The 20,196-nt window shown below is 27.4% G+C and overlaps 1 protein-coding gene and 1 long non-coding RNA gene across 3 annotated transcripts in view; one reads left to right on the plus strand and one right to left on the minus strand.

Annotated features, from left to right (window-relative positions):
* Positions 1-8,897, minus strand: part of LOC108000112 (uncharacterized) — a 56,702-nt gene extending 47,805 nt beyond the window's left edge. For both annotated transcript variants that reach the window (XM_017060291.3, XM_028667819.2), the window contains exon 1: positions 8,531-8,897. In XM_017060291.3, coding sequence (XP_016915780.2) covers positions 8,531-8,722 — 192 coding nt within the window. In that variant the 5' untranslated portion in view covers positions 8,723-8,897. The remainder of the gene's footprint in view (positions 1-8,530) is intronic.
* Positions 8,898-14,497: 5,600 nt separating this feature from the next.
* Positions 14,498-19,721, plus strand: LOC133666947 (uncharacterized). The gene is made up of 4 exons (XR_009831856.1): positions 14,498-15,216; positions 15,432-15,579; positions 17,275-17,536; positions 19,343-19,721. It is a non-coding gene; the product is annotated as an uncharacterized LOC133666947 (long non-coding RNA).
* The last annotated feature ends 475 nt before the right edge of the window (positions 19,722-20,196 follow it).

Genomic DNA, 20,196 nt, shown 5'->3' on the forward strand with positions numbered 1-20,196 from the left:
TTAAAAAAAATTTTGCTACGTGAAGCTATTTATATTTTTACTTTTAAAAGTAAAATGTTGTATTTTTGTTTATTGATTGATTTCAAAGTCTTGAAGTTAAATATCGAAATTAAATTATTTTTTGGAATTATTTAGACTTCTTGTTTTAAATTCTATGAATTTATTTAAATATAATTAAATATAATATCGTAGTAACTATATAACTATATTTACTATATCATACTAACAATTTATTTATTATATTCCAACTTATACACGATTTTATTTTTCAATTTATGTAAATTCGAAGAATAGCAAATTTTATGCAGATATATAGATACTATAAGTTTATTTAATTTTTTTATCTATGTTATGATTTTTTTATTCAGTTAATAAAATACATTATTAGATTCAAACATTCATAACAATGAAAATGTTACGTTATTGCTGTTTATATCTTAGACCTTCATAGAGTGACGTTTAGATTAGCAATTATTCAGACAATAGGAACTTGTTCAGGCTAAGAGCTCAGTTAGAATTCAGTTAATCAAGTACTAGCTACTATTTCATACAAGCAGAATATTATGTAACACATCTAATCAAATATTCAAAAAATACTGAAATTAAAATAAAATTCATTAAGATTGGAAAATTCAATTTATTATTTATTTTATAAAAAATATTTTAGAATGTTTGCAATTGTGATGTTATTATTCTTAAAGCATATCGAGTATATTTTAGTAGTATTTTAATATAAATTTCAAGACATATAACGAATGTTAAAAGAATGAATAAGAATACAAAATATTTTCTTTGTTTTTTTGATAAAAAATTTTTTTGAATTTTAGAATAGATATAAATAAGAAAATCAAACAAATAACATTAAGAAATTTTGTATGAAATATAAAATATTGTAAATCTTTAATTAAACGAATTAAACAAATATTTTAAAATTAGATAAGTGAAAATGGTAATATAAGATAATGTAATTTTTGAGAAAGATAAATTATGAAACTGTGTGTTCAAGTAAATTAATATAATGAAAGTAAAAATTTTCATAACACATAATGTCAAATATAACAATCACAATTTATTTTATATAACAATAATGACATATGTAAAATTTGTGACTATAATAAACATTTTAAAATTTCAATTCAAAATTTCAGTCTTTTTAAATTTTATTAAAAATGTTAAGTATATTATTAATTTGTTATTTATATTTTTTTCTTTTATTTGCAATCAAAAATATTTTAAATCTCCATTAACATTTTATAATCATGATTATTATACAATAATTCCTTCGTTTCTTTAAAAATTACAAAATAAATTTCATAATAAATTTACAGGATAAATTCCATTTAAACATATCAAAATGAAAACTTTCTCTATAGAAACAAAAAAAAAAAAAAAAATTAATGAATTGTCATGAAAAATCGTTATAATTTTACTTAAATTTTGATTATAGTCAAGAAATCTAATTATTATAATACAAATCAAAATCTTTCATACATATTTCTATTCTATCAAATATTTCCAATTAAATATATAAAATCCTTTCTCAAAAATAACACAAACTTCAATATCCAATTATATCCTCAAATGTGTAGATTATATTCCTTCCACATCTTTTTCTACTTCTAAATAAATTCGTCCCCTCGAGAAGTTTAACATCTCTTACGACAAGCACATCGCTTTTTCACGGTCCATCCGAGACGAAAAGTCCACGGAGCCGGCGTCGAAGAAATCGGCAAAAATGCGAAATACCAAAAGAGTGGCTCTAATGAAATCTTCCGTTTCACCGATTCACCTCTCCACGAACCATAGGGTTTTTTACCCCGCGAATTTCAAATCGAGTCGGCCCTCTCTCGCATCGCTCGGGGATCCGCATGCGCAAGAAATTCGGCGACAAAGCGTATCGTGTACAACCAGAGGAATCCAAACGGATCTGTGTGTTGTCCACCACCGTGGAAACCGGTATTCTGCGTACGAATAAAGACATAAATACAACTTGTTCGGGGATCGAGACCGCGGATCTACGGTCCAGAAATCAGTTTTTCGACCGGCGATCCACTGCGCACGCACGTTCGCGCACACGACGCGCGCATGCGATTATACCACTTGATAAACGAAGATCCACCGGGATACGATTATCTCGGATACAACATCTTTCTCCGTGATTCGAGCCGTGAAAGTGCTGTGAAAGATCCTAGATCTTGTTCCACGGCCATAAACGCGGGCAGTATCATCGTTTACTTTTCTTCTCTCGAAACAATTCCGCGTCGCATGAACGATAACGGTCACTGGTTTTCGTTCTCGTTCATCTTTTCGTTTGCTCGTCGCAATATTCTCTGCGCATGAATAACCGCGGCTCGATATTATTTACATTGTCATTATTTTGTCTCCGTCATGCGTGTTATGAACGAGTATATATTCGATCTGTGTATTTATCATACGAGAAATTTATTTTTGGCATTTGCATTTCTTTTTATGTATTGATTAGTGATGATGGATTATTCGATTTTGAGAATTATTGATCATGGTTTTTTCAGTTTTGATTCAGATGTATCATAAGTTTAATATTTAAATATGTAAAAAAATTTTATTCAAAATAGATAAAGAATGATTTATGAAAAATAATATTATAAGATTGAAAAAATTTAAAAATAATTTTTTATTTTAATGAAATAATAAATAATTTGTAGTTTTAAAAAATGTTTTGTTTATGTTCAAGTAATAATAAATTTTAATTATTTTGCAATATAACATATATTTGCTACAATTCTTATTTCAATTACTATTGTACATAATAAATATATAAAGTTATAATATTTGTATTTTGGACATTTTTAGATTAGAAAAAAATTATACTCATTCAAATAAAATATAAGATTTGATACTCAAATAGTTAAAAATTATTTTTGTTCAAAAAAATAAATGCAAATTTTATTCCAAAATTTTGAGCTAAATAAGGTTATATTCTATTTAAATAATAATTTTTTAAATATTTTATGTAATTTTTCTATATTTCCTTCATTCATTCAATTCATTATTATATTTATTTTTAAAATATTTATTATTATATGTAATTTTATGTCAACTAATTTATTTAGAGCGGATTATTTTTTATGCAAACATATATATGTTATGATCTTCACATTTTTGAATTAATTATCACAATTGAATGTTCTAGACATAAATAAATATCCTTTTGGAAGAAATATATTTCAATGTTTCGCAAGTATTGCAGTTAGCTTTATCAAAGATCAAATGATATATAATTGAAAATTACATATGTACATTGATTTCTGATGAAGTTGATTTCTGATTGGCTTATTTTTTCTAAAAGGATATATTTTAAGTCGAAGGCATCAATTTTGATACTTCTTATATATTATTATTTATTGATTTATTTATTTATAGCATTTTATTTTAATTAATTGGGAGTAATTTAAAATTTCACAAATTATTTTATTTAGAAATACAGATATTCAAATAATTGATAGATATTTAAGTAATTTTAGATAAACTTTTCAAAATTTATTAAATAAAATCTATATTTAATTTAAATTGAATGAATTCATTCAAAGAATGATGAATAATTATTTGAGAATTATAATGAGAATTATTAATATTATTATAATTACATTGAATAATTATTATTATATAAAGAGAAATAATAATGAGAGTTAGAATTCAATTGTTAATTTTTCTTTAAGATTAATTATTTAAAGTAGATATTATTATATATTTTTAAATTTATTTATTATTTATTTATTATTATATGTAGGACTTAAATTCACATAGAATAAATATAACTATTACTTATTTTATTATTAATAGTATTACTAATATAATACTATAATATTATTACTCGTATACTAATTAAAAAATTATCTCTTATCATACTTTATATTAAAAATCTATCTGTATATCTTATATACTTTTGATAAAATTGGTATTTTTTTGTTTTTATTTAGATCAATATTGCTTTTACATTTTATGATAATTAAAATAAAACAATATTGTTAGCTACATATTATAATAAAAAAAAAAAATTAAAATTCAAAATAAAACAAAATCTATGAAAAATAAAATCTATGAAAAGTAATATTAAATAGAATATGATTTTATTCTATAAATGACAAATTTTTCAATATATAATATATAAATTACTGTATGAAGTAAATCTGATTTCATAGATATATTTATATATTAAAACAAAAATTCTTTTACTCAAAAAAATAATTCTTAAAGTTTAAGACATTTTTTTTACCAAAAATTTTGCAATTAAAATTTGATGTTGTAATTGTTTATAATTAATATTCATTGATCCATATTTCAATCATAATATAAAAAATATAAATAAATAAATAATATAAATAGCAAGTATTACTACTATATCTTTGACCATTTATAGGTGACAATATAGGTCACAGTTAAATTTATCGCGCTAATTTTGTTTAAATTTGCATATATCTCAAAACATATTACTATAACATAAACTTTAACAAAAGAAAAATAATTTTTGAAAAGTATTTTTTATCTATTAAGTTTAAAAATAATTTCTTTTACATTTAATACAATATTTATCTTTCTTATAAGCATATTATCTTGTATTATAATTATATTATAATATATATTTCCTTTGCTCTTGGTTTATAATAATTTCGATCAATATTTATTATATTTCGGATAGAAAATCACGAAATATATATATTTTCTTAATTTCTTTACATAACTTATCTGTTTTTTGGAACTTAATTTGTTTCTTTTTTTAATACATTTATTTACAAATAAATATAATTTTACGTAAGAAAAAAAAATTGTATTTATAAATTTTAACAATACAGTATAGAGCTTTCTAATTGATATATCATGATATGTTAACAATAGTAATAAATTATTATAATAACAATAATATTCAATTTTTTCGAAAATGAATTTTCATATTTTTTTTTATATATTTATATTTTATAAATTATTTTATAAATTTTTTTATTTCATAAAAGAATTTTATTTTATATTTTTTTATCTTACATTTAGAATTATGATAAAAATTCTCTATCATTTGGAATTTATATCCAATAAAAAATTATATCCAATAATTAAATTCATATATACTTAACAAATTTTTAAACTTATTTGCTTAAAAAAAGGCTTTGAATAAAAAAATTTTATATCTTCAATTTTATATTTGTACATTTGGAATAATTTAATAATAATCATTAATTAATATCTTAGTATTTCTATCATTATATCGTATGTAAAAAATCAAAATTTTCAATTTTCATTTTATTTCATGAAATATCTTCACAACTACTGTGTTAAACATGATCTAAGAATAAGTAGTATGTAATAACGATAACGACCAAGAATATCGGCCGCATGTACGCAATGCAAATGGATTGTAGTAAAAAAGAAAAAAAAAAAGGAGACAAGAAAGATATCTCGTCCAAGCTTCGAGAGAGAAGGCAAAAGTCTCTTCCTTCATTTTCTCTCATCAAGCAAACAGAGAAATTCTATTTAACATGGTCAAAGCGAATCGTCATTAGCCTCGCTCAAGTTGCCCGCAATCAGTATACCTCCTTCCCCTACTCCGCGAAGGTAATAAACATTACTATCACGAGCGTTGCTATTATTATTACGAGCCGGCTCGAGATACGCGTGTTTCGCAAGCTTCTGTGCAAGCGAGTCGACGACAGCCAGCCCCGCGAAGACGAGTTGAAATTCCTAAGAAATGGGACACGCGGCTAGGGGGCGTAAAAGTACGAAAAGATCTCGACAGTGGTTGCCTAGACGCAGGGGCTTTCTCTTTCTCCCCCTCAGGAGTCTCATCCATCAGTCACTTAATATTTCAAAGCAGCGCCTTACTTTCCATCCTCCTCTCACCCCGTTTCTCTTTCCCATCCCTTCATCCACGAGGATCCGCGAGGAAACGAATGGTGCCAGCAGTCTTTTAAAAACCTTAAAACACCACCGGAGTCGACGCCACTCGGTCTGAGAGTAAAGTTTTCAGACTGTTCGGGCTGATATTAGGCGATAGAGGCACGAGACTTGGTGGCAGGGAGTGGGGGAAGAGCGACGTCTCGCCTCGATTCGATGGGCGCGCGGAGAGTGGAGGGAAATCTCGCGAGGGCGTCCCTCCGCACGAATTTCAAATTTCTCGTTTCACGCGACCGAATGGGATTCTTCCCTTTTCCTGCGAGCACCTGCTCAAGCGTGCTGCCCAACGAATCGATTTGCCGCTCTCTGTCGCGCTGCGAAAGGTTCTCGCAAACACCGATAAAAGCTTCTTTCTTCCGCTAGATGAATAAATACGCGTGTGGGGCATGCAGCTATATACCTCCGCCGTGTCGACTTCTTACGAATCTCGAACGTATGTGAGATACGTAATGGAAAACGCAAAGGGTGTGATATTTTTCTCTTTTCCTTTATCCTATGGTCGAATGTAAAACGACATGGATGTGGCCGTTTGAGATTGCTTTGTTGAGCCAAAGTGCTTTCGCCAAGTGAGGGGAATTTGGAAATATAGAACAAAATTTGTAGAGAAGTTTTGTAATAATATATAATGTATAATATATATGATTATTTATGGATTAAAAGATGTATGTAAAAATAAAAATTGTATTGGAAATTGTTTAAAAGGGCATGTTTTTTATGAGAATAAGTTGAAAGTGTAGAATGAAATTCATAAGATTATTTATTTATATAGTGAAGTGAAAAAGACATTTTTGAAATCATATTTTTAAGGAGAGCAAGTTAAAGATGTAAATATATAAAATTTGCAGAAAGATTCTTGCATTTCTTGCTGATTATTAGAAATTAATTAAGGATAGAAAATATATGAAATATGTATAATATATGATGGAATATTTTGCATTACAAATTTTAATGCAAAATGTTTTAAGTGAGAATAAAAAGTGTAGAATGAAGTTTGTAAAGAGATTCTGAATCTTTTATTTATATATATATATATATATATATATATATATATATATATATATATATACTAATTACTATGTCAATATAAGATTACTATATCGGTACATATTATACATTTTCTTGATATCTATATCTATTTTTAAATGATTTCTATACCTATTTTATTTTTATATATTATATAAACAGATTATAATGCTCGACTGAATAATTTAAAATAATGGATAAAAATAAAAATTCATATATATTATAAATACATTGTAGTTATCATCATTAAAAATTTAAAACATTCACTAAATAAATATATTTTGTAATTTTAAATATTTAGAGTTTTTTTATTTTTTTTATTTAATTTTGCATATAATGTATAAACACTCTCTACAATCTTATTATATGGCACATGTAATCGATCTACAAATTTTTTTTCTCACAAGGACATTATATTTTGTATTTTTATCATAAAATTAAAATCCTACTTTTTTTTAACATCATTTATAACGCTCTTTATAATCACATACAATCATGGATAACGACGAGTTGAAACGCGAACCATGACACACTGTTGTCGTATTAATAGAATGTATGTTGAAAGTTGTGTAACTAGCGCCGCGTGCAACGTCCAAGTTCGCAGACTTTTCCTCCCAATAGTTTCTGTAGTAATCCGTAAATGCAACACGATCACGGATCTAGCGTGATCGTTTGTGACTTTCAGAAAAGTTAAATTAAAGGCAACTGTAGGTTATTATTATAAATAGGATGAACTAAGACGCGAACAATGGTCAGAATCGGTGTTTGAGGATATTTCAAGAATATCGAGAACATAATTATATCCCGAGTAATTACCGAGTATACTCTTAACTCTTGAGTAGTGCCGTTCGAGGAAGGAGAAGGTAATCGGTGGTTGGCCTTGTCCGGTAATTGTACTAATTATTACTGCTCTCTTCACTCCCGCTCCCTTGCATTCGCCTAAGGGGCTGCTTCCTCCCCCGGCAACTCAATTATCTTGCTGTCCTGTGCGCCACTCTGAATTTACCAGAGATCAGATTCGAGAGGTTCTTAATTCTTGGAAAAAGAAATTTCTGCTCGATGTTACTTTAATTAAACGCGATTAAGATCAACAACTAATGGACCATAGTAGATAGTGGAATAATACGAAAATAACATATGAATCAGCTGCATTCGAAATTTCGCTATCTTATCTGATTCACTAAACAAATCTCAGCTTTCAATACATAATCTACGTTCAAGTCTGTATCGTACTTGAGAGGTCAAATTCATAACGTGAAGCGATAACGAGGATTTAACCTATGATATTGATAAATATTCACTATGTATATATTTACGTATATCGAAAATATGTTTGATATAAGTTCAAGAAAAAGTTCAAAAAATTTTATAATTATCAACATAATGTTTTATGTTTTAATAAGTTTTTTAATAAAAGAAAAACATAATTTTAAAGTTAAATGTAAAAGTACCACATATATCTACGGTCCTGAAACAACTGACGTGACCTCAGGCGGCGATGGGAAGAAGGGAGTACGCGCGGTTTAGATGTCTAATGTACGTGATTGAATGAGAAATGTAACCTAGTTAAGATAATATTTACCTGAGTCTTGTCGTATGCTTCAAGCTGTTCGTCTGCCTTTTGTTTGTCGTAAAGTAGCCTGGCAAGACTTCCATGTGGTCTGTAACTTCTTACGACTCTACTCGTGGGTATATCCTGATTGACAGTAGAACAGGTAGCCAAATTCCTGACGTCGCAGGTGCACCTTGGTACAGGCGCATCCGCACTCGCCATACCCACGAGGAGCACGTTAATGACTGTCAGTCACCACACACACATGACATGACGATACTCGGCACCGTAATCTTGTGGCTAACACTTTGGTATACGAGCAAGAAAAATACGAAAGATGACGCAGTTCGCGTAAACATGTCTAGCACGTGGCCATGTTGGCGACGATAGCGCCGTCTGCAGTTCTATTAGTGAGTTACGTTTCCCGTAAGCAGCTACAGTCGACGATGTAGGAACAGATAATAATGTTTCAATAAAATTTTTCAAAAAAATATGGTGTTTAATGTCATGATATATATCTTTTATTCGTATACAAAGTTATAGATTTCGTTAATTTGTATTCATATAAAGGAGAGAATAGTTATTAAATGACATACATATTTAAAAAGGACTTGAATTTAGTGCTTGGTAATATGTCGATAAAATTTACGGAAATAATTGTGAAAATTATATGATTCTTAAGTAATTACTTTTTGATCTTCAAAAATCGGAAAAATTAATATTTTAATATTACTTTAATGCTAATTATTTTATTGATAATCTCATAATATTATTATAATTTTAAATATAGAAATATTTTTGTTAAAATTATATTATATTATATATTATGTTATTTTATAATATGTTCTATATATGTTCCATAATCATCACTTGAACATATGGAATATATTATAAAATATAATTTTATTTATATATAACATAAAAATTATATTTTTTATTATTTAATTTTTTAATTTTTTAATAAATTTACAAAATTTTAATTCATTAGGTATTATGACAAGTTAAATTATTTATTATTTATTAAATTATTTATTAAAGTTAAATTATATTAAAATTAAGTTATATCATATATGTATATATATAATTTTGTTTTTTTATTTTAAATAACAATAATAATATGCATAGTTATAAATTTCTAATGAATTCTGTAACAATAATAAACATATTAATTAAAAACTTAAATATATATCAAACACATTCATGCATCAGTGGCGTTCAATGCAATATCTTCATAATCATACTTTTTTAAAATTATTAATTTACATCTAATCTTGATTTGAATCCGAATTTCAGTGGAGTTCTTAGAGATTAATAGAGATTAAACAAATGAAAAGAAAAGAAAATGTAAAATTAAATGTAAAATTTCTTTGTTAAAAAACAAACAAAAATAATAAAAGAATTATGATTAAGAACAAGAAAATACACGATTGTGAAAGTAAGAAAGAAAAAGAACGAATAAAAAAGAGACAGCGGTATGAACAGAGGTTAAAGAATGCATCGAGGTGAATCGTGGAATATCGACGTAGTTCTCGATAATAAACATAAACACAATTCGTATTGTGAACCATAATATATATTTTGTCGATCATATATTCTAATATCATTCTAATTATGTTATAATTAATATTATCGTTAATAGCGATCCTATCTTATTAATTGATTATAAATATTATATGTTGTATAATCTATGTTTTTAATTGAATTTTTCATATATTTTAAAATAAATCATAAGCGATATCATAAGATTGATGGAGCTTTTTAATAATTACTGGCAATATCTATGATCATCCCATGCATACTTATACTACTTGTACTATATTTTTTGACCTTATTTTTTTTCATCAGGTGATTTTACATCCCAATTTTATCGACACGTATAAAAGTTTTACGCGATATAAATACAGCTTAAAGAAAATTTCTTGTACACCGGAGTGCATCGATGAATATTTTAAATACCATATTGACGTAGCGCGCGCGCATTACTTCCTCTCTCGTGCTCCCCGTACTGAGAACTGATAATTCATTAATTTATGATAAGCTAGCCTCTCGCCTACGACCTACATCCTCCCCTCCTCACCCCATAAATCATTTTCACCGCTGACATTAATTGCACGCCGCCCCTCGTTACCGGGAGAAATGAGATTTTTTTAATTGGCAAATTTTTCACCGTCGCTGACATTGTGACACCCTCTCTTGAGTCTTTCATTTCTTTTTCATATTACTATGTCATGTGACGGAATGTAAATATCTTTTATAGTTTGTAATGTGAAATTTTTGTTTTCAAAAGATGTATTTAATATATGACATCATTTTTGTAAAATTGTGTTTGATTATCAATTTTTAGTTGATTACTACATATAATAAAAATAATTGTATGGAACTTAGAACAAATATTAAATTTGTTGTCAATAAATTTAAAGACAAGAAAATATATAGAATAATAATAATAGAAAATTTTACATATATTAAACAAGAAAATATAAAATTATTTATTTAAATTTTATCTTTTCTATCTATTAATTTTTATATCTAATAAATATTAAAACAAAAAAAAATAATAGAATTTAAAAATTATGTTATCTTTAACAACCTTACCCTTACATTTCAGATGTAATTTTATGTAACTATAAGTGATGTAAACTATAAGTACAAAATATTTATAATTAATTTAAAAATATATATATTATTTATCTAAATTATCACTAAACCATATATATATATATATATATAAAATTGGATATATAAGTTAATATATTTATAGATCACTCTTGTATATATTCAAAGTTTTTAAAATAAATATCAGTATCTAAAAAATAATCAATTATTGGTATGAAATTAATTAATAATTAATTTGTAAAATATATAATTATATATTAATATTTAAATATAATATAATTCATAGGCCATAAATACTCAATAATAATTTTGTTTTTTTTATTACTTTCTTAATAATTTCACTATATTGTTGAAATTAAATGAATTTTTATATTTAGATGAATAAAAATTTATATCATATAAATTAAACAATAATATTATTTTTTTAAAAGAATTTTAAAATATAATAAAAATAATCATTGCTATTATTAATATTATTTTAACATAAATCATTAATATATTCAATAAAGAAAAAAAATAGTTTTTTAATTATAAGATATTAAAATCAATATTTTAAATTTCATGGTACAAATATTATATAGAATATTAATAAGAATAAGAATAAACAAACAACATTTTTTTAACATTATAAGGAACCATCACATTTTCATATAATAATTCACCTCGTGTTGCCTGTACATAATTTTACGATCCTTTTTTTCAAGCAGTTTATTAGATTCTAAAGTGCGTCGAGTCGCGAAAGGTTAAAGAAGGATGCTGTCGCAGTGAGTTGTGTGAGCTCTAACTTGTCTGAGACATGTTTGGACTGTGACCGTCACTTAAAGCTTAAACATGTGATGCACGTGTTCCCCTTACAAAGCACACCGTGCTATGGTATTCCACTGATTCGAATCCCTAATCTTCCCTCCAAGTATTCAGAAGCTTCGCATACATCGTAGGTATGTACTTACAGAGCGGAGCATTAGTGTAACGATATCGTATTATATTTTTTTTATTGAACGATATATGTGATCATGCTACTCAACCATATTTGAAAAGTAAAGGGAAAAAGCAGTGGACAAGAAAGGAAATATTTTACTGGAAAAATCAATTTTTAGAATTTTAGATTAATAAAGAACAACAGTGAATTTAGCTGCATTGTTTATAATAAAAATTATTCATAAATATTTTAAAGAAGTACCATAAAATAAATTAATAAATAATTGTTTTTTATCTTTTGATTTCTTTTTTAAATTAAAGGTTAAAACAAAAATAATAAAATTAAAACAAAATAATTAAATGATTTATCCTATTTATCATATTATTGATTATACTTATTATACTATAATATATTTATTGAAGGAATCAATTGAAGAAAAAATAAAATAATTTATTTAATATGTGAAAAATAGTAATAAATAAATATTAACAACTTATCAATGATTTAAATTTAAAATTTCTTCATTCAGTTTTTATTTACTTTATTTTCATCGTATATCATAATTTTAAAATATTTAAATATATGTATTTTTTATATATGTATTTTGTATTAGAAAATAAATATTTTATTTATTAGATGATTTGTTTTATTAACATAGTAATCGAATTGTAAACAAAAAAATTGTAAGGCAGACACGAAATTTCTAATTAGATATTTTATTTATCATGCACAAGATTTTATTGCTTCTAATGTAAATAATGCAAACTACACTATACTAATTAGAAAATAAGATATATAGTAAAAAATAAAAAAAGTAAACATAATTTTTTTTTTTAATAAAGAGAAAATATACTATATTTCCTTAGAAGATATTTTCAATTATGCATGATGATATTAAATCAATGTTATTATTATATAATCTATTTTGATTCTACAAAACTACAGTTTCAATTGTTCACAAAAAAATGAAATATCTGAAATGAAAAGTGTATTATAAATTAAATTATTAAAATGAAACATTTATTATCTTTTTTTTTTTACTTTTATTTATTTCCTATTTTATTTTTTTGTTTATATTTAGAATATAATAATTAATCATAAAAGTTCATTAGAAACAAATTGAGAAAGTATTTTCGAAAATAAAATATTAACATGATGAATAATAATTAGCAGGTTACTAACTAATAAAATTAAGTTCTTCGTAGACAAGTTTCTGACAAGTTTTTGAAATGTCACACGTTTGTACGAAAATTTACATATCTTTTACTATCGCTATCCGGTAATTAGTTGCTTATCAAATATTACCACACTTTTCTGGTTTTGATTTTTATAATTATTTAATATATGCGAACAGAAATTCACAAGTAAGTAAATCTGGTTAAAAATATTAAATTCTTGAATTTTCTCTTTCATCTATAGATTTGAAATTTCGAAAATGATTTGAAAGATAGAGGTATTGAAATATTGGACCATAATTTTTCTTAAATAGACGCACTTGCACGACATGAAATTAACTATAAATCAGGAACGATTAAATTACTAAAATCCTTTATTCATGAGAAAGTAATTTAAGGCGTTTATGTGAACATGGTAACTGCTGAAAGCATCAGTTGAAAATGTCAAGGTAAGAACATTAATAAGCCATATGTATAAACTATTATACATATATTTTATCCAAAAATACAATGTAAACTACGTTAATTTTCGAATTTATTATATAATAATATATCATTATTATATATAAATATACTTTTATAAAGTAATTTATATTAAAAAAATATTTATATTTTTAAATGTCAACGGTTTTTTTTGAATAATGATTTTTGAAGAAACTTAAAGAAATTTATATATTGTCACATATAACATTTATTTGCAATATTGAAAAGAATTTTTATAATCAATTATATTTAAAACTGGTAGATATTATTGTGATTTATTAAATCTGTAATTATTTTTATTTGAAACATTGAGTTTCAATCTATTTACTTTTTTACAATGGCAATGTTTTCAGATTTTCAAAAAAACGTTCTATAATATTTTAAATACTCATATAAAACGATTGTTCAACTGCGTGAATCATGGATCGCCAGCGTAAATGAAAATCCGTTTTCTATCAAAGAGGGTGGCAGAGAAGTTTGAGGGAGAGAAGACATTTCAGGGTTGCACGCTTGGAAGGGCCTTAACTCGATAAGTCTCCTCGGTACCTGAAGTGAGCTCATAATCGTGAACGAAGAGCGCAACCGCTTATTACAAGCGAGAGCATTGTAAATTTGCAGGAAAGAAGGCTAGAAAGAGGTCGAAACGAAAAGAAGCACAGACAAAGAGAGATCTGATGAAGTTGGAAAGAGATGATAAACAGAAAGGAAAGTGGTTGAGGGAGGTTAAAAGGAGTCGAAAGGACAAAGCAGTGCGAAACGTGCCCCCAAGCAGTATTTCCGAAGTTCTCGTTCTGCGTTGAAAATTTATCGTTGCACGGACAAGAGAAAACGCAGGAAATCGGTCGTTGCGGTTTTATTCTCATCGTCCTCGATCGACAAATCCAAATTTTACCGAAAGCCGGTGTTTAAGATAATAAGGACAATTTTTTTTAAGAGAGTGTAATTAGCGGTAACGGGAGTGGGAAACGTTAATTAGCCTCGGTAGAGGTGCAAACCGTTATTAACGAATACTCTTATGTAGAATACACATACAAATGAATGCGGTTCATACGTGTGCGCGCGTCGATGAATTATCGTACCTGTAATTACGTAGTTGAAACCCATGGTTTGTGTGTGTACAATCGTGCTATCGAGCGATATTCTAAAAGCGGTAAAACGGGTTAAATTCCTCGCAGGCTTCGAGAAATAATTTAATTACACCCGACTAACGATAATTGCCGGAACGATAATTCGATGTTAACCCGCACCGAACTGAGCGTACATTTCCTGCGCGGCACTGTTGCTTTCTTATTTCACGCATACGCGACTTGTCGGCCGATGTTGCCGAGTTTCAATTACCGACAAATAAAAAGTTGCTACTTGACTTATAAATCATCGCTACGTTATTATGATTATCTTCTAATTTATGAAACTGTTCAGTTTTCTCTTCCAATTTCTATTCATTGATCGATGTCTTAAACGACTATATTTTTCGTTCGTCACTTTTCGTTCTTTCATCGGATAGAGCATCTCAAATGGTAAACGTAAGTAAAAGTCCATCAATATTACCGATTGCACAAAAATATTCATTTTACGTGAAGACAAATCAACAGTGATTCCCTCTGTAGGAAAAAAATTAGAAACAATTAAGTCGATCAGCAGCTTAAATCAGAAACGACACTAATACGTCTTTTATAAGTTTCTCTCTCTGTGTTCCAACTTGCCCGTCCTATAGTCAAGTCCGGCTGTCTGATTACAGGGGAACACCGAAAGGAGATCCACGCACTGATCCCTGCTGTTTCTCTCTCCTAGCTCGTTCTTCTTATTCTTCGTAATAATAATTACCAACACATCGATGCCGCACACCGAAGTATGAACACAGCAGCAAAGGAACAGCTATCTAAAAGGTGAGGTCGCTAGTGCTGCTAGTAGTGGTGAGAGTTCACACGTGGAGTGATGTATGTCCCGTGTGCGGCAGCATGCGTAACACGGGGAGCCTATACGTCTTACATGCCCTGAGGCTTCCAAAGTCGAGCCTTCTCGCTGCTCTTGTCATGCATACATACAATATGCGTGCGTGTTCACGTATATGTGCATGTTTATATATGTTTATATATGTGTGTATAAATATATGTTATATAAATATACGTGTACGTGTGCATGTGCATGTCATGTATACATCTAAAAGAACCGAATCGAACTCTCGTGAGAACGCCATTTTATGAGTTCGTGTTTGTTTGGCCGACAGAGGAGTGTTAGGCATCGTTGAAAAATTATGGAATCTCGTTGCTTATGGGTCACGGGTACTCTCATTAGCGGAAGATTAAAGTGATTATGCGCCACGTGAATGTATGTTTCTCGAGTGCAGATGAACGGTGAATAGCGTGATAAATTTTAAAGCTCTCTCATAAAAACGTTGTGAGGCGTGCGCTGCTTGATTTGGAGGCCAAACTAGACGTTATAGAGGTTATATACACGACAAATTAGAAGGGTACAAGAATTTGCTAGATTATGCCTTTTCACTTTAATCGCTATGTTGAAGTATGATTTAATGATATAGTTAGATTCTCATATTGTCGTATGATTTAATAACATGGAATTATGAGTATATTTAAAGATTTAATTTACTTTTAAATAACAAAAATTAAAAATGAAAATATAAAATAAATGCTTGAATATCTAGATTATAAAATTTCAACATGAAGTTTTTAGATATTTAATTTTTTTTTATAATTATCACAATATAAATTAAATAACGAAATTTTAAATTGAAAAATTATTCAATCGAATTTCTAAAGTTTAAAAGACAATTTAAATATTGTAAGAAAATATAGTATGAATTTTAAAAACTGTGTGTGTATATATATATATATAATTTTCGTATAAAATTTTATATTCCTATGTAAATTATTTATTTACATAATATTATTTATTCGAATTATAATGATAAAAATAATTTTATTTTTAGATATGAAAATTATTCGTCATTAAAAGATATACCATACTACAAAATGTAAACAAAGTTGTACATAATAAAAAGAAACGTAATATTTATTACGCGATAAAGAATAATTTAATATTTTTTGTTTAAAGCTACATTGTTCGTTCATATTGAAATAATTAATTATGACATATCGTCTGTCAAGATATTAAAAATAAAATTATTTTTGCAAGATTGACACTAATATGCATAAAATTTAAATATGCATATTAAACGAGCGGATCAGATAGTTCGAAAAGTTGCCCGCGTAATCGATGTATATTAAGATAGCGTTTCATAATATTTTACATTTACGTGTTATAAAAAAAGGATCTTCAAAATCTTAAAATTATATTAAAAATTAGTAATTGTTATAAGCTATTTGTGTACATGTTTTTTCAAATGTTGATTGTCTATATACCATATAACGTATTTCTCCTCTTACACCTCGCTCGCGTACAAAATCACTCACGCTTTCTCTTTCTCTTTTTCTCTCTTATATTCGTAATACGTAAAGCGTTCCCGCCCCTTCATAACGATCGAGTTTTCAAGATTTATTTAGTGCGAGACTACTACTGCACACACGAGCCACGTCCAATCTTAAGGTAATCCTGTTTTTCAGCCTTGTTCAATCAGCAAACGGAAAAAGAAGTTTTGGGAATTGTGGCGCGTATAAAGCATCGAGGCGCTAACCGATGCTCGGCGCAGGTACTCTCGTACGTCTTCGGGGACGGTGAGGATCAGGGTCGTTAACACTGGTTCGCGGCGGGTACATCGACGTCCGACGGGGGTCGGCACCTTCTTTTTTCGATTCTACATACGTACCGACGGATATACACATTGATTGCATTTTTGCGTCCGTGCCGGGTAATAATGCTAATTTGGTAAGTAGAAATGGGCATCAGCGGGCGGTCAGTCAGAGCATGGAACACACAGTAGCACGGGCAGCGCTAATGCCTCGTTTTTGTCCTCTTCCCTCCTCAGTTTACCTCCTCCTCCTCCTCCTGTTCCTTCTGTTGCTTCGTTCTCCATCTTCTTGATCCTCTACCACCGACTTCCCCACCTCCTTGTGCCTCCATCCTCCTTCGCCACCGCCACCTCGGCGTTCTTCGTCAGACAAGCCGCCAGCTACGGCGGCAGGCGACATAATGACGGCCAGACCTCAAACCTCAAACTCCTAACTGAATCATGAGTCCTCTGGTCGTCCGCACCCGGACGGCCGACTAGCGGCGCAGCTTCTCGATTTACCTCGCGGTGGAGCCTGCTGTGGCCCCGATGTCGGCTCGTTTTGTCTTTTTCCTTTCGGCGACTCGCCAGGGCCCGATGTTTCTGTCGTATTGAATCGCAAACAGCCAAACGTTTGCGAAAGGAGCAACCCGGCTACGGATCAACTTCTTCCATTTTATTTTTATCCTTTTGTTTTTTACCTATTCTTCTTGCGGATTCTGCTTTTTCGACCAAGATAGAAGCATTTTGTTGACTGATTGCGCGGCGTTTTAATTTCCCTTGACGAGTTTTAAATTGAGAGAGACAGCATGACCGAATCATCCCTTTGTGTTGTGTCCCTCAAGCAGATGACGCTGAATGAGATTCGAGATTTCGATCGTAATGATAAACAGATTTTGTTTAATTTCGATATCAGGCGAGTTTATGTTACAAATTTGAACGTTAATTCTGAGATTATGAATAATCACAAATAAAAATATTTATTTATTTATTTGATCTAAACAGGTTACGTTATATAGTGGATTTAGAAAATTGGAGAATAATTAAAAAATGCATAATTAGATTCAAATTTGTAATTTTAAGAACAGATTGTTTATATTTAATAATGAAACTTAATAAACTAATTTAATAATGAAAAGAAATCAATTTGATGTAATATTGAGAATTCACGTAGATGCAAATTTTGCTGGAAATATAAAATTGCTTTTAAATATATTTTCTAATTTAATCCAATAAATTTTAGTTTTGTCTTTTTAATTTCAGAAAAAATTGTTATTAAAAATAGAAATTTAAAAATTTAAATCTGAAGAAAAAGCAATAATATTATTAAGACAATAATAAAATACAATAAATTTATATTAACGTGCAATAAAATATTTTAAATATATTTTAAATTAAATATTTTAAATTCATATAATATATCGTTAATAGTTTATTTATTATTTATTATTTATTTATTTATTTATTTTTATTTTTTTAAATATTGTCATTATCTATTTCAATTTATTTTCAATTTATTATTCATTGAATTTATGAAAAATTATATTTCTCTATTAAAACTTAAATTTACTTAATATCAATTCTTTAATTTTTAAATTAAGAGATTTACTTTTCTTTTTTAAAAAATTAAAGAATACCATTAAAAATATAATATTTATATTTATCAAAAGTTTTGTATATTTAAAAATTTATTTAAATCAGTATATATTATCGCATATAATTTTTAAGCAATAATTCATTCATTAACAGATATTTTGTTCGATATTATTTTTATTTTTTTTTTATATAATAAATTGATAATTTAAAAATAACAATACATATTATTACGTATAATTATTAATATTTTATAATTTTTTCATTAACAGATATACATTTTGTTCGATATTATTTTCATCCATTTTATATAAATTTTAACTAAGAGTGTTTTATCCTTAAAATTTAAGCAAATGGTTTTGTCGTGGCAGCTCTACATTCAATGTTTCTCGGGCGATGGATGTTGGTGGGGTGGACCGTCGAAAACTTTCTGAAAACCTTTATAATGGTTCCGATAAAAAGCACCCCTGCGGGACACATATGCTACAGTGGTTTTTCTTTCAAACCACAAGTCCGTTCAATCTCCTATTTGATTCTAACGACAGGTAATCGATAACTACGATTGGCGCTTATCATTCGATTGCTACAAATCCTGTAATAAATATTATTTATTTTTCGCAATTTTTTGGTGACAACAATGACTAAAAGATATTTAATATTTAATTATTATAAAGAATAATTATTTTGTCTATGTAGATAATGTAAAATAATTTCACATAATAAATAAATATTAAGATACAAGAAAGAAAATTCTCGTATATTTTATTTAAAAATTAAATGCTTTTGAACAATAAATTTAAAATATGAATTATTCTTTTCTTTATATAATTCTAGTATTAAAAAAATTTGAATAAAATATATTATTAAAAAAATTTTTAAGAATTTTCTAAATTTATGTAAAAAAAATGTAGTTTACAAATGGATTTTTCTAAAAATAAAGAATATTTTGTTTAATCTATATTTTAAATTTTCTACAAGTAATTTTTTACTAAAAAGCTCTAAGATATATAAATAATTCGCAATTTAAAAAATTAAAATATTATTATTAAGAATAATTTTTTATTTTGCAATTAATATATGATTGGATTTCAAAAATTTTTTATTTATTTCTCTATGTTATAACAATAAAATTGGATTTATAAAATTGTATAAGATGGTAACGTATAATTTATTTGTCGTAATACATTTTTGTATGAAAGAAACCATTTTAAAAATAAACTTAAAC

Source organism: Apis cerana, linkage group LG11, assembly GCF_029169275.1.
Source record: "Apis cerana isolate GH-2021 linkage group LG11, AcerK_1.0, whole genome shotgun sequence".
NCBI lineage: Eukaryota > Metazoa > Arthropoda > Insecta > Hymenoptera > Apidae > Apis > Apis cerana.